We start from the raw sequence: 13,327 nt of genomic DNA, 5'->3' as shown, positions 1-13,327 counted from the left end.
GCTGCCTCTCAGGAGGCAGGTGCTGCCCAAACGGCCTCTCAGTTGCTGTGGTCAGTCACACCAGCAGGGTGGCTCACGACACTGTCAGTGGAGTGGGGCTGGCTCCTGAAGGTTCCAGGAAAAATTGGGCTCCAGGCCCCCCCTGCGTGCCCCAGTCCTGCAGTCCGCCTCCCTCTTGTACGGGTCCAGCGGTGACACCGAGCTTACTGGGTCACCAGGGATTCCCACGTGGACATACCGGGGGCATTGTGCCAACCGCCTCACCCAAGCTTGCACAGACTGCAGAGCCACCCCACTCCGCTATGCCCCCAAAGACACCAACGATGACAGTCACCAACAGAAACCAGTTTAATGACAATATTCTGCAAGAGGGTGGGCCCACCACCCGCACTGGCCAGGGACCCTGGTGGGGAGTTAGGAGGGGAAGAAAAGTGCATTGTGTTCCTAAAGGGAATAAAAGAGACACGGCAGGCCAAGGACCTAAGCCCAGGCCCGCGAGGCTCACGGTGCCGCCTCGGCACGGGCAAGGTGGGCCAGCCGGGCGAGGACACCTGCCAGGTCAGCGGCCTTGTCCAGCTTGACATAGGTGTCGGTGCGGACGTGGTGGAGGCTGAGCCAGTCGGGCAGCAGCTCAGAGAGCAGCTGTACGTGCTTCTCCATCTCCCCTGCAGACACACAGGATGTGAGCAGGGCCGGGCGCCTGGGAGGGGGTACTGCCCCTTATGGGGGGTCCAGACCAGTCAGGGGGCCTGCCTTAGGACCAGCCCCCCCCCCCCCCCCGCCCCGCCCCGCCGGCCTGTCCAAGCCTCCAAGCAGCAGACCCAACGGTGGGAAGGTGGAAGGGCTCGGGCCAGGGCAGTGACAGAATGGCCTTGCGGAGGAGCCGACCCTCCCACTGAGCCCAACACCGGGCCTGGAGGGGCGAGGGGGGAGGCCGCCCTGCAGCCTGGAGGGAACCCACAGTCCCGTGGGGGCCGGGTGGGGGCTCGAGGACCCCGTGCCCAGCCTCATCGTGAGCGGGGAACACAGGGAGGGGGCACACACCAGGGCTCAGGGCCGCACGGTAGCTGCCCGCCATCCTGGCGCAGGCCACCTCCATGGTGAGGGCGGGCTTGCGCTCCGACACGAAGATGCCACGCAGCACGCGGGCCAGCTCGGGCAGCCGCTCCAGCCGCTGCAGCCGCCGCTCCTGCTCCGGCTGCCGCGTCATCTGCGCCAGCTGCTTCTGCGTCTGCTTGCAGCGGATCTGCGGTAGGCCCCGAGAACGGTCAGCGGAGAGCCGGTCCCACGGGCCCCTGCCAGGACCCCGGACACTCACCCGCTCCAGCAGGTCCTGGGACACCCCCTTCAGGGCGGCAGGCGGGGTGGCCGGCGGGGTGGCCGGCGGGGCAGGGCCGGGGGACCCGGGGCTGCCGGACTTGGCCGTACGCAGAGCCAGGTCGCTCAGGGCCTTTTGCATCTGAGGCAGTTCGGAGGGGAGAATCAGAAGGCGCCCCCACCCGGCCCGGCCACAGGGAGGTCGCTGTCTGCCGGCCCAGGCTCACCCTGAGCGTCCCGGCAGGTGGCCGGTGCCCAGGGCGCAGCCTGCCAAGCAGGCAGCGCTCCGTAAGGGGGGAGGGCACGTCCCACCACCCCGGAGGCGCATGGCCAAGGATGGAGCCTGTCGGGTGCCCGCCCCGCAAGCCCTAAGGCGGCCTCACCCTGGGTGACATCAGGCTGCGGGCACGGGCCAGCACCTCCTGGGCGGTGGCCAGCTTCTCCGTGGTGGGGGGCTGGGGCAGCTCAGCCGGCTCGATGTCAGGCACTTCGTCCACATTGAAGTGGGGGTGCCAACGTGTCAGCTGGTCCTCAGGCACCACCATGGGCGGGTTCAGGGAGGCGAGGAAGGCCTGTGTGAGGAGACGCGAGTGCCAGGTGAGCCCAGGCACATCTGCATTGGGCGGGGCCGGGGGGGGGGGTAGGGGGGCAGGGCTGCTGCGTTCCTAGCCCGCCCAGTCGGGCCATCTTGGGCTCAGGTGCTCAGCTGGGCCAAAGGGCACGACACCCGGCACAGAGCAGCACTGAGCCCATCACGCGCCCCCAGGGCCTGAGGCTGCAGCCCTGAGCTCCCGGCCCTCCACTGGGGAACCAGGAGCGGGGCTCTCGCCCAGCCCTGCACCCACCCCACGAGGCAGCCACGGAGACGGGTGAAGAGAACTCGAAGAGTCAGCCTCTCAGGAGGGCCCGTCTCCTGCGGGGTAAGACGGAGCTATGACAGGGACGGTTCAGGGCCCAGCCCAGGGCCTGCCGGGGAGGTGCTTCCTCCGAGGACGGAGCCGGTCACCCCCGTCACTCACCCTGTGGTGCTCCCGGACGCGCTCCACCAGATTCTGGCCGAAGACCTGTCTGCGCCGCAGGAGGTGCGAGGCCGTGAGCTGGGGAGCCGTGCTGCCGGCCTCTGCGGGAAGACTTCAGGCCTGAGCCCCCCGCCCGGGCCCGCCCCGTCACCCAGGCCCCCAGACTGCTGGTCTCCGACGCCTCACGCCACGCCCAAAACCACGCAGTGTCACTGGCGGGGAAACCGAGGCTCGGACACGCGTGACCTCAGTCAGAGCGCGCTCACCCTGGTCTAGCAGCGGCTCAATGGTAAGCTGGTAATCGGACCTCTTGACGCCGTCCTTGAAGGTGGGGACGTTGCGCTCCTGGCGGAAGCGGTAACAAGCGGGGTACACGGTTCTGATCTGGCCCACGTTGCGCTCCTCAAAGCGCCTGCGGGACAAGGTGCTGGGTCAGAGCGCGCCGGGAAGGGCACACTCAGACCGTACGGGCAGGGGGAGGCCCCCACCCTCTGCGGGCCACTCACTTGCGCATCATGTCCTGGACGCCCTGCTTAACCTTGGCAAAGGTCGCGGTCTCGGAGCGGTTGTAGAGCATGCCCACGATGGTGTCCATGCTGCGGAACATCTCGGCCAGCACCTGGTACTTGTAGGGCAGCACAAGCCCCGGGGGCCCCGGCTGGGCCAAGGCGTGGAAGCGCTGGTAGGCGGGTGCCTTCTGTCCGCTGCCAGGAGGGGAGCGAGGCCTCAGGAGAAGCACCAGACCCACACCCTCCAACACCGACGGCAGGCAGGCCAAATGGCCAGGGAGACCCCGGAGCCGGGGCCTGAAAACCGTCCCTGTTCCCGTGACACACCACACACCAGTCCCAAAGCCCCGGCGCGCCCAGTCTCCCGTCACCAGCACTGGGGCTGGAACCAGAAAAGCGTGGCCTCACGTCTCGCCCGGTCACCTAGGGAAGTCCTGGCTCCTTATCTCTACGAGGCACATATGACCTCAGGAGCTGGGGAGGACAGACATGGGCGCAGGAGACAAATACCCAACAAATGGCAGCTGTAGACGGCGTTCCAAAGTCACAAGGGCCACTGAGGCAAGAACGGGCACCCTCTTATGGATGGAGGCTGAGGTGCAGAGCAAGGGAGCGGCAGGGACTGGAAGGGGAGCAGCCCCCCCAGCCTTGTCCCGCCTGCCATCTTCCCACCAGCCTAGCCTTTCCCTGGGTGCCTGTCTGCCCACCCAGGACTCACCATGGCCCTGCTGGCTGCCCCTGGTCCTCCAGCACGCAGGGTTCCCCAGCATCTTTCCTCTGGGCACTTGCTTTCAGCTCCTGGGCCCGGGCCCCTAGCTCCCGTGCCCGCTGTAGGCACGACTTGAGTTCAGAAAGTGTGACTTTTGAGGAGGCCTGTGGACACAAGATGCCATCAGCTGGCCCGTCACCCCCACACCACTCTCCCTCCCCCCGGGGCCAGCCTCACCTTGTCCTCCTGGGCTGCCAAGCAGGGCAGCTGACCTGCTGAGCGAGTGGCCTCCTCTGGGGAGCCTGGGGCAGCCAGGGCACTGGGGCTCGAGACCTGGTGGACAGGACCGCAAAGGAGAACGAGTGAGGACACCCTGCGGTAAGAGAGGGTTTCCTACTTCCCTCAGCTGGCTACACACCGGCTGCTGGGGGCACCGATGACAGTTTCTGCTGGAGTCAAGTCAGAGGGGCCAGGCCTGACCCCTTGCCCAGCCTTGCTGGCAAGCTAGACACGCAGCCGCCCACTGCGCTCGGGCCCTCCGGCCCTGCTAACTCCAGTGCCTTCTGTCCCCAGCCCCACTGACGTGCTCTCCAGCAGGCCGGCCCACCTGCCGCGTCTCAAGCGACCCGGCCCCGCGCTTTCTCCACTGTCTCCCACTGCGGCTCCAGGCCCATTCTCCGAATGGTCGAGTCCTCCCTCTCGAGGCTTCGGTTTACCGTGTGCATGCAACCCCCTGGTCTGCGCCCTCCCTCCAGGGCAAGTCTTTTTGGGGGCCACCCCGCCCTGTTTCCCGGCTCTCCCCTCCAAGTGTTTTCTCCCGTCGGTGCCCATCCACTCACCCCGCCCCCCGCCCCGGCCTCAGTTTCCCCCCTCTCCCCGCCGCGGCCTCACCGTGTCGGCCGGTAGCCGCAGCCGCCTGCGCGCGGGCGGCGCGGGGTGGTCGCGCGTGGGCTCGGCGGGCGGGCGGGCGCGCTTGCGGCTGCCTCCCGGGGTCCGGGCCGGGGTGGGGGGTGCCGGCTTGGCGGGGCTCGGGGTGCGCCAGGCCGGCTTGGCCCGCGGCGGCGCGGCGCGGGGCCCGGGGCGGCGGCGCGCGAAGAAGTCGGTGAGACGGGGCTGTGCCATGGCGGGACCCAGGGCCGGGGGCCGGGGACCCGGGGGGACCGAGACCGAGCAGAGTACAGTCCGGGGCCGGAAGTGGGGCCGCGCTCCGCGCCGATTTTCCCGCCGCGCGTGGCCCCGCCCCTCCGCGGGCGGAACCTTCGGCGCCAGGGCGGGATGCGGGGGAGGCCGGGAAATGGACTCGCCGGGGCGCATGCGCACTGGTGCTCTTTTGCCGGGCCGCAGCGCGCATGCGCCTTAGAGCCGGCCGCCTCCGCAGGGCTTGGGGATTTGACGACCCTCCCCGGCTGGCGGCGGTCGTCGAGCCAGTGCGGTCCCGGAGCAGAGAGACATGCTACGTACTTCCTGCTTGAATTGCAAGCGGTGCGCGTTGGACGACACTGGCCCTCCGCTGCGAGGCGCCTCGGGGCAGCCAGACCCCCGCACGAAGACCCCTGCGTCGGCTCTGGGTGCGAATCGTTTGTCAGTCCCGCTGCCATGTTTTTAAAAGGAAGAGTGGCTTTCAGAACGGGATCAGTGGCAAGAAAAGGGGTGTTAGTCCCCAGAGCCTACGGCCGAGGTCGTCTGGAGTCCTGGAGACCCCGCTGCCCGGGAGGCGCGAGGGCGCAGCCGGCGGGGTGTCCTCCGAAGGCCGAGCGCCGGCTTGGGGGCTTTGTTCCTCCGTCTTCTCCAGGCTTTCCGTAAGGAGCCGAGCGTTGGGAAAACAGAAACGACCGTTTCCTGTATGTCCCAGGTTCATACTTTGTGAACGGCCTGTAGCAAGTTATCGGCCGCCCAGGGATCCGCGGACAGGGTTGCAAGCAGCATTTTTAAGGCTAAGTGCTGTTCCATTTCCGTTTTGCTATTTGTGCTCTAGGCCACCACCTAAAATATGTGTCGTGTCGTTTTGTTTTGTTTTGTGTTGTTTTGTTTTGTTTTGTTTTTAAGACTGTTTGTTTTGAGAGAGAGAGAGAGCACCGAGCAGGGGGGAGGCAGGGGGAGAGAGAGTCCCAAGTGGATGCTAGGCTTGAATCCACAAAACCGAAACCGCGAGATCATGATCTGAGCCGAAACCATGAATTAGACGCTCAACTAACTGAGCCACCCCGGTGGTCCTGTAAAATAGGTTTCTTTTTTTTATTATTATTAAAAAAAATTTTTTTTTATGTTTATCTATTTTTGAGAGAGACAGACAGACAGAGCGTGAGCAGGGGAGGGGCAGAGAGAGAGGGAGACACAGAATCCGAAGCCAGCTCCAGGCTCTGAGCTGTCAGCACAGAGCCGGATGTGGGGCTGGAACCCACGAACCACCAGATCATGACCTGAACCGAAGTTGGATGCTTAACCCACTGAGCCAGCCACCCAGGCGCCCTGGTGAAATAGATTTTGTAATCAAAACAGTGGTTGGGGGTTAGAGGCAAGAACTGACCTCAGTTGAGGGGCGCCTGGGTGGCTCAGTCAGTCAAGCATCCAACTCTTGGTATCGGCTCAGGTCACGATCTCAGGGTTTTGTGAGTTTGAGCCCCATGTCAGGCCCTGTGCTGACAGTGTGGAGCCTGCTTGGGATGCTGTGTCTCTTTCTCTCTGCCCCTCCCCGCTCACGCAGTCTCTCTGAAAATAAATAAACTTAAAAAAAAAAAAAAAAAGAATTGACCTCAGTCAGAAGGGAACACTCCAAATGTAAGCTTGCTATGCATTATAGAGGGAGAGCGTAGGATTCTGGGACTGTAATGGCATCACGAATTCTAGACACAGCCTCTTCTTCAGACCAATGGTGATAAGGGGACTTTGTAAATATTTCTGCTCATAGCTGCTCATCAGGAGGGAGGGAGCTGTCTTCTCTCCCAGATACACTGTGGTTCTCTATGCTCTGTTTCACGTTTAGAAGATAAACAATCCTGGTCTTGGAGAGGTACAGGCAGCTGAATCTAACCGCAGTGACTCCGATATCTGGCTCCCAGCCGGCGGTTTGGCCCAGTCCCTGCCCTCCGTAGATAAGCTGAGAAGCAGGAGCCTTCCCAGAGCCTCCAAAATGCTTAGGAATTTCTGCCAGCATTTCGTTTGTCTTGCACCTGCCTACCCACCGGCCTGGAACCACAGCGTGCTGGCTAGGCTCGTGCTTCCCAAGAGAGCTGTGTGAGGGGATGGCAGGCAGGCCCTAGGGTCGTGACAAATCCGGGAACCCCCCCCCCATAAGAGAGCACTCCCTGCCTGCCTGGCCACCACATGGCTGCGTGACTCGGCCACGCACTCCCAGGCACATTCTCCTCAGGGGGACTCCTGGGAGGGACATGCGTGGCCTTGCTGTGCTCTGGCCAGCTCCCTGGGGCACGAGCACAGGCAGAAGCAGGCCGTGGGAGGCCTGAATGGCTCTGGGGATAGCTGCGTCCTAAAGGACCCTTCACAGGCTCTTGTGGGATCAGGAACGTGAATCTAAAATGTGTCTGCCCGTGTGAGGGGGCAGTCTGGGGACTGAACGGTGCTGTCTGCATGCACTGCCAGCAGCAAAGGGACACATGGTCTCTAAAGGCCAGCCAGCAGCCGGAGGGACACATGCCATACAGCAGGGGCCTGGGGACCACCTCCAGTGCTGTGGCCAGTGTCCATGCCATGGCGCTGCGTCTGGCTGTGCCTCTGTTACTTTTTTTTTTTCAACGTTTTTTTATTTATTTTTGGGACAGAGAGAGACAGAGCATGAACAGGGGAGGGGCAGAGAGAGAGGGAGACACAGAATCGGAAACAGGCTCCAGGCTCCGAGCCATCAGCCCAGAGCCTGACGCGGGGCTCGAACTCCCGGACCGCGAGATCGTGACCTGGCTGAAGTCGGACGCTTAACCGACTGCGCCACCCAGGCGCCCCTGTGCCTCTGTTACTTTTAATGTCATTACTGGAGACTGGGCCTTTTGGGGTGACTTAAGGCTCGGGGCAGCTCCTTCTTAAGAAATTGCCCACCCACCTACAATAATGGAGTCCACAGCCACCTCTGCAAGGTATGACCCCTACCTTTCGGTCACAGCTGATTGGACGCGAGGTGCACAGCTGAACCAATCAGATCCTCTCCTGGGACCCAAGACTCTGCGGGGAGAGCTCACCCTTCTGTCCCCTCTGGTTGTGGGAAGTGAGATGGAGTAGGACGGCCACCGCCACCATGTGTGTGGTGACAGAGTGAGCGAGGGACCGTGTGGCCCAGGGACAGGCAGCCACACACAGCTAAATCAGATGGTTTGTAATGGTTTCCAATGTGCTCTCTTGGGAGACCCACTGCCCTTCGCGGTGGCCCAGGTTTTTATGAAGCAGCCTGTAGCCCTTCCCGAACATTTGCCTCTTTTGCTTAAAGTGCCTCTGCGTGGATTTCTGTTTCTTCCAACCCAAGGAGGCTTGACTGAAGCCTGGTCAAAAAGTTGATCCAGGGGCGCCTGGGTGGCTCGGTCGGTTGAGCGTCCGACTTCAGCTCAGGTCACGATCTCGCGGTCAGTGAGTTCGAGCCCCGCGTCAGGCTCTGTGCCGACAGCTCAGAGCCTGGAACCTGTTTCGGATTCTGTGTCTCCCTCTCTCTCTGCCCCTCCCCTGTTCATGCTCTGTCTCTCTCTGTCTCAAAAATAAATAAACGTTAAAAAAAATTAAAAAAAAAAGTTGATCCATATGAGGCTACATTAATAAAAGCATAGAGTCTAGAATAAGGGAAGCGAAGGGCACGTGGGTGGCTCAGTCAAGTGTCTGACTCTTGATTTCAGCTCAGGTCGTGATCTCATGGTTTGTGAGATCGAGCCCCACGTCGGGCTCTGCTGATGGTGCGGGGCCTGCTTGGGATTCTCTTTCTCCTCCTCTCTCTACCCCTCCCCTGCTGGCATTCTGTGTCTCAAAATAAATATTATTTAAAAAATAAAAGAAAAATAGAATAAGGGTAGTGAAAGCCCTTCTCTGCTGAGTTCTGTCCAGGCTCCACCTGAAGTGTCACGTGGGTCTATAGGTATGGAATGCTAAGAGGTTATAGCCTGGCTAGAATGCCAAGAGACAGACCAGATAACAAGGGACTAGAACCCTTGTTTGTGGATGTTTACCCTGGAGAAACGGGGACATTGGCGCTATGCCTTCGTTCATGAGATGAGCCGGTTTTTACTGAGTGCCGTCTGGGAGCCTGGCTGCTGAAAGCCCATTACAGGCCGGGCCATGAGGGTCCACTATGTGCCAGGCTGAGACCAAGACTGATGAGGCCCCTGCTCTCAAGGAGCTCACATTCTAGTGGACAGAGACTAGTAGAGAAATTAGTCTTGTTAAAATAATTTCAGAGCCGCCTGGGTGGCTCAGTCGGTTGAGTGTCCAACTCTTGGTTTCAGCTCAGGCAGGTCATGATCTCACTGTTCGGTTCGTGAGTTCGAGCCCCACATCGGGCTCCCCACTGACTGTGGAGCCTGCTTGGGATTCTCCCGCGTGCGTTCTCTCTCTGTCTCTCTCTCTCTCTCTCTCTCTGTCCCTCTTCTGCTTGTGCTCTCTCTTTCTCTCTCAAATAAATAATAATAATTTCAGATAAAGAATTTAAAACCCAGTCATGAGATTGAGTGGGGAACCTCTTTAGATCTGAGGGTTTAGGGAGGCCTCTTGGAGATGACACCTGAATGGCAAGGAGGGACCACATGAATATCTGATAAGAGAACAGAATTGAGAATAGAGTCCAGAGGGCCACCACCGTCATCATTTTAACCACACTCCAAAAAACGATCAGAGTTGCGCTAAGTTCTGAGTTTGAGTTACAGCCACGGCTGACCACCTTTAACTTCCCTAGAGCCCATCCCACCCCCTGGTCTGTCACCACATCACACGCATGGCATGAATGGTGTCACCTCCGCTGCTCTGCCCCGGAGCCATTTGCACATCACGGCCACCACCAGGGGTGTGTGGTGCCTGACAGTTTTCAAAGCAGTGTCACCAAACAGGGAGAGCTGGACTCTGTTGTGTGCGGCGCGCAGGCCTTGTTCCCCGTCCCTGGAATAACCTGTCTCACCCTCACGGCGAACCTACGAGCCACACCCCATCTTTGGGTGAAGAAACAGACTTGCAGGGCATAAAGCTGGGGCACCAAGGAGCCAGCTGCCCACGTCCTCCTCCGCCTCTCAACCGCCACTCTTCCCCAGGAGACCAGACGGGGCTGGAGGGTAATGGTGGAATTCAGGCTTTCGGTGATCCCCTGGACCCTGCAGAAAACCCCTAAGGTTTTCATGGTCTTGGCTTATAATGCATCGTCCTTTACCAAGTCTGGAGGCACCTTCACCTTCCTTGAAGGCATTTGGGTCTCAGCCAGGATCAGCCTGCCCCCTGGTCGAGTGACCTGGGAGGTCTCGGTCTCCCCTCCTCCCTGAGCCTCGCATGCCTCATCCTTATGCGGGGGACCTTCTACAGAACGTGCTCTCGGCAGAGCCCTGGGAAAGCACACGTAGCTTCAAGCCCCCGTATGATAGTGACAGACACCAGCAACAGCACACCTGCTTTCAGAGGATGTCAGGGTGGGGATAGGGCACACTGTGTCCCGGTCCACATGTGAGCGTCCAGAGCGGCACCAGCACGGCAAGACAGAAAGGTCGCGGGAGGGGCGCCTGGGTGGCCCCGTGGGTTGAGCTTCCGACTCTTGATTTTGGCTGGGGTCGTGGCCCCAGGGTTGCGGGATCGAGCCCCATACTGGGCTCTGCACTGGGCAGGGAGCCTGCTTGGATTCTCTCCCCGCCCTTCCTCTCTCCCTCCGCTGCCCCTCGCTGGCGCACGTGCTCGCTCTCTCTCCTCTCTCTAATAAAGAAATGTAGCAGGAGCCACAGGTGTAATTTTACATTTTCTAGTAGCTACGTGAAGAAAATAAAAAATCGGGTGACAGTAATTTAAAATTTTTGTAAATATATATTTTTTTGTGTTATCCATTATATCTCAAATGTTATTTTGACAGGTAACCAATGTAAACTTTTTCAAGGGGCTGGTTCTCAGTGTTCGCCACCATCAACATCGCAGTCAGCACTAAGTCCTAGTACTAAGCATACTAAGTGCAGTCCGTGTTATACAGCTTACAGCACATCTCAACTTGGAACGCGCTCAATTTTCGTGGAAATACTTGATCTTTATTTAGATTTCATGAAATTCAGAGTTGGAGATGGGTTCACGTGCCCAAGCTGTTCTAAATAGACTCCAGTTTTCCAATTAGCGACCGGAGCGTCTGAAATTAACAGCGAGTGCAGGGGGGAAGCTCAGGTCCCAGCGGCCCTGTCCCAATCCTCAGGGCAGCAGCGGCGAGCGGCGCGGGCGGGAGGCCGCAGGGCAGGGCAGAGCCGGTGCGCGGCCCTGCAGGGTGGGACAGCGCAGAGCGGGACGCGGCGGAAGAGCCCGGGCCCCCAGCCCCAGGCGGCGCGAGAACGCGCAACCGCGAGACTGGCCCGCAGGTGCAGCCCTGCGCTGTCAATCACGCGAGGCCGGGAGGCGGAGCTACGGGGCGGGGCCTCGCGCCAGAAGGGGCGGGGCCGGAGACGAGTCGGCCCGTGGCGCGTTTCCGGGGACCAGGTTAGGGGCGGGGCTCCAGAGCTGGGTGGGGCCGGGAGGGCAATTTGACAGCGGCGACGAGACTTCGGGACGTGGCTCACGGATGGGGCGTGGCCGGGAGGGAGGGGCGGGGCGGTGCCATCGGTGGGGCGGGGCTTGGTGGGGGGCGGGGCCGGGACCCGGGCGCGCATAGCGATTTCCCACTCCACCGGCACCGGGGGGGGGGGGGGGGGGGGGGGGGGGTGGCTGGCCCCGGGGGGGGGGGGGTGGCTGGCCCCGCTGCGGCGCGGGCCCCTGGAGGCCGCCGGGGTCGCGTGGGTCACCTCAGCCCGAGGGTTCGGCAGGTCCCGCTCCTCCTGCCCTGAGCTCTGCTGCCCTGCCCTACGTGGGAAGGCGACCCTCGTGAACAGAAGAGCCCCGGGGAGAATGCCTGGAACCGCACGAGGACCCTGCGGGACGGTCACAGGCCGCGCCTGAACCCTGGGGGGGTGGGGGGCTCGCTCCGCGGGGAAGGCCAGGCCCGCCCCCAGCAGCTGCCCACCTGGCCGAGCTCGCCGCGCCTCCCTGCTCCGGTGCAGAGACTGCCCTCGAGGGGCCTGTGTCACCTAACGATTTTGGGGGGCCCTGCCACAAGCCACTCCCGACCCAGGTGAGTTCCATGTGTCCTGCGGGGAGCGCACAGCCCGGCCCCGACTAGGTGACCTCGCGGGGGCCGGGGGGGGGGAGGGGCGGGCCACGGCCAGTGTCCACTGGGAAACCTCACAAGGGGAGTCAGGAGGTGGGCAGGGGGCGCTCTCACGGCCTGCCACCTGCAGACCCAACAGGAAGAGAGGGGCTCGCCCAGCACGTGGACGCTCCTCTGCTGCCCCAGCCTGAGGAAGGACCTTTCCCCACCCCTCCGAACAGCCGCGCCAGGGAGAAGCCACACGTCCACCCCCAGCTTACCGCCGCACATTTAGCTCGTCACAGCCCTTCCAGCTTACCCTTTTCTCCTTGAAACCGCCTGCCTTTCCTCTGTCCCCACGGACTGTAATTCTACTTTATTCCTTGATGCGTCCATCTTTTGCTGGTGACATGGCTGGCACGCTCTGTTTCTAAGGTGGACGTCCCACACTTCACCAGGTCTACAGACAGGTGTTGTCAACCACCTTCCCCTGCACCAGCCTCAGCTGGCAGAAGCCCCCTGGGCGGGGGCGTCGCTTCCTCTGGGACCTGAACTTGCACGGCAGCTCTCGGGGAGCCAGGGCCGGGCCAGTTCCGGCAGCCTGGCCGTGAGGGGGCGCCTGCAAGGTGGTTCTGGCCGCAGAGAGCACTTTGGGATTCTCTTAGGGCTACGGAAGTGTGCGCTCAGGAGAAGCAAGACCAGGTTTTGTATTTTGAAAGACTGTCCCAGGGGAGCCTTGGGTGGCTCAGTTGGTTAAGTGTCTGACTCTTGATTTCAGCTCAGGTCATGGGTTCGAGCCCTGAGTCCGGCTCTGCACTGACAGCATGGAGCCTGCTTGGGATTCTCTCTCTCTCTCTCTCTCTCTCTCTCTCTCTGCTCCTCCCCTGCTCTGCTCTCTCTCCCTCTCTCAAAACAAGTAAGTAAAAATTATTTTTAAAACATAAAAAACAAACACTGTCCTAGCCGAGGCCGAAGCCTGAGAGGTGGGAAGCAGCCAGAGGCTCAGGCCATTACCTGGGCAGAGCCTATGACTCTGGGGGCGCCCGGCTGGCTCGTTCGGCGAAGCGTGCAACTCTTGATCTCGAGGTAGTAAGTTCGAGCCCCACATTGGGTGCAGACATTACTTAAAAATAAAATCTTAAAAAAAAAAAAAAGCCTATGACTTTGGATTGGGAGGGGTGGACTCAGGCTCAGGTCAGATGCTGGCTTGTCCCCCGACCTGTGTGTGTGTGGCTGTGGGCACGTGGCTGCACTTGGCCGCCAGGGTCAGTGGCGCCTGTGCCTGCCTGGAGGGCCGCCCTCAAGGAGCAAGAACTGAATGGTCACCAGTAACAGCCACAGAGCAGGATGGACCCAAGTACGGAAGGCCCAGACCCGGGGCTTTGGGCCTTGATTGGAGGGTGGACAGGAGCACCGTGCGGCTGGACAGGAATGGTCAGCAGACCACCAAGGGCTTGTAATACCCCAGAGCGGGTTGAACTTCCTCCTGAGGCTC

The 13,327-nt window shown here is 61.4% G+C and overlaps 1 protein-coding gene across 1 annotated transcript; it reads right to left on the bottom strand.

Annotated features, from left to right (window-relative positions):
• Positions 1–330: 330 nt before the first annotated feature.
• On the bottom strand, positions 331–4,762 carry CDT1 (chromatin licensing and DNA replication factor 1). Its single transcript, XM_047079278.1, has 10 exons — positions 4,446–4,762; positions 3,792–3,887; positions 3,564–3,718; positions 2,843–3,040; positions 2,603–2,748; positions 2,337–2,437; positions 1,701–1,889; positions 1,319–1,459; positions 1,045–1,246; positions 331–665 (listed from the first exon to the last, which is right to left on the bottom strand). The coding sequence occupies exons 1-10, from the start codon at positions 4,674–4,676 to the stop codon at positions 502–504; spliced, it is 1,623 nt and encodes a 540-aa protein (XP_046935234.1). The 5' UTR covers positions 4,677–4,762; the 3' UTR covers positions 331–501.
• Between the last annotated feature and the right edge of the window lie 8,565 nt (positions 4,763–13,327).

The sequence above is a fragment of the Lynx rufus genome, unplaced genomic scaffold, assembly GCF_022079265.1.
Source record: "Lynx rufus isolate CCGP_SWC_20201006 ecotype Redwood Valley unplaced genomic scaffold, mLynRuf1.p SCAF_16, whole genome shotgun sequence".
Classification (NCBI taxonomy): domain Eukaryota; kingdom Metazoa; phylum Chordata; class Mammalia; order Carnivora; family Felidae; genus Lynx; species Lynx rufus.
The sequence above is the reverse complement of the archived record's forward strand: the minus strand, read 5'-3'. Positions and strand labels throughout refer to the sequence as shown.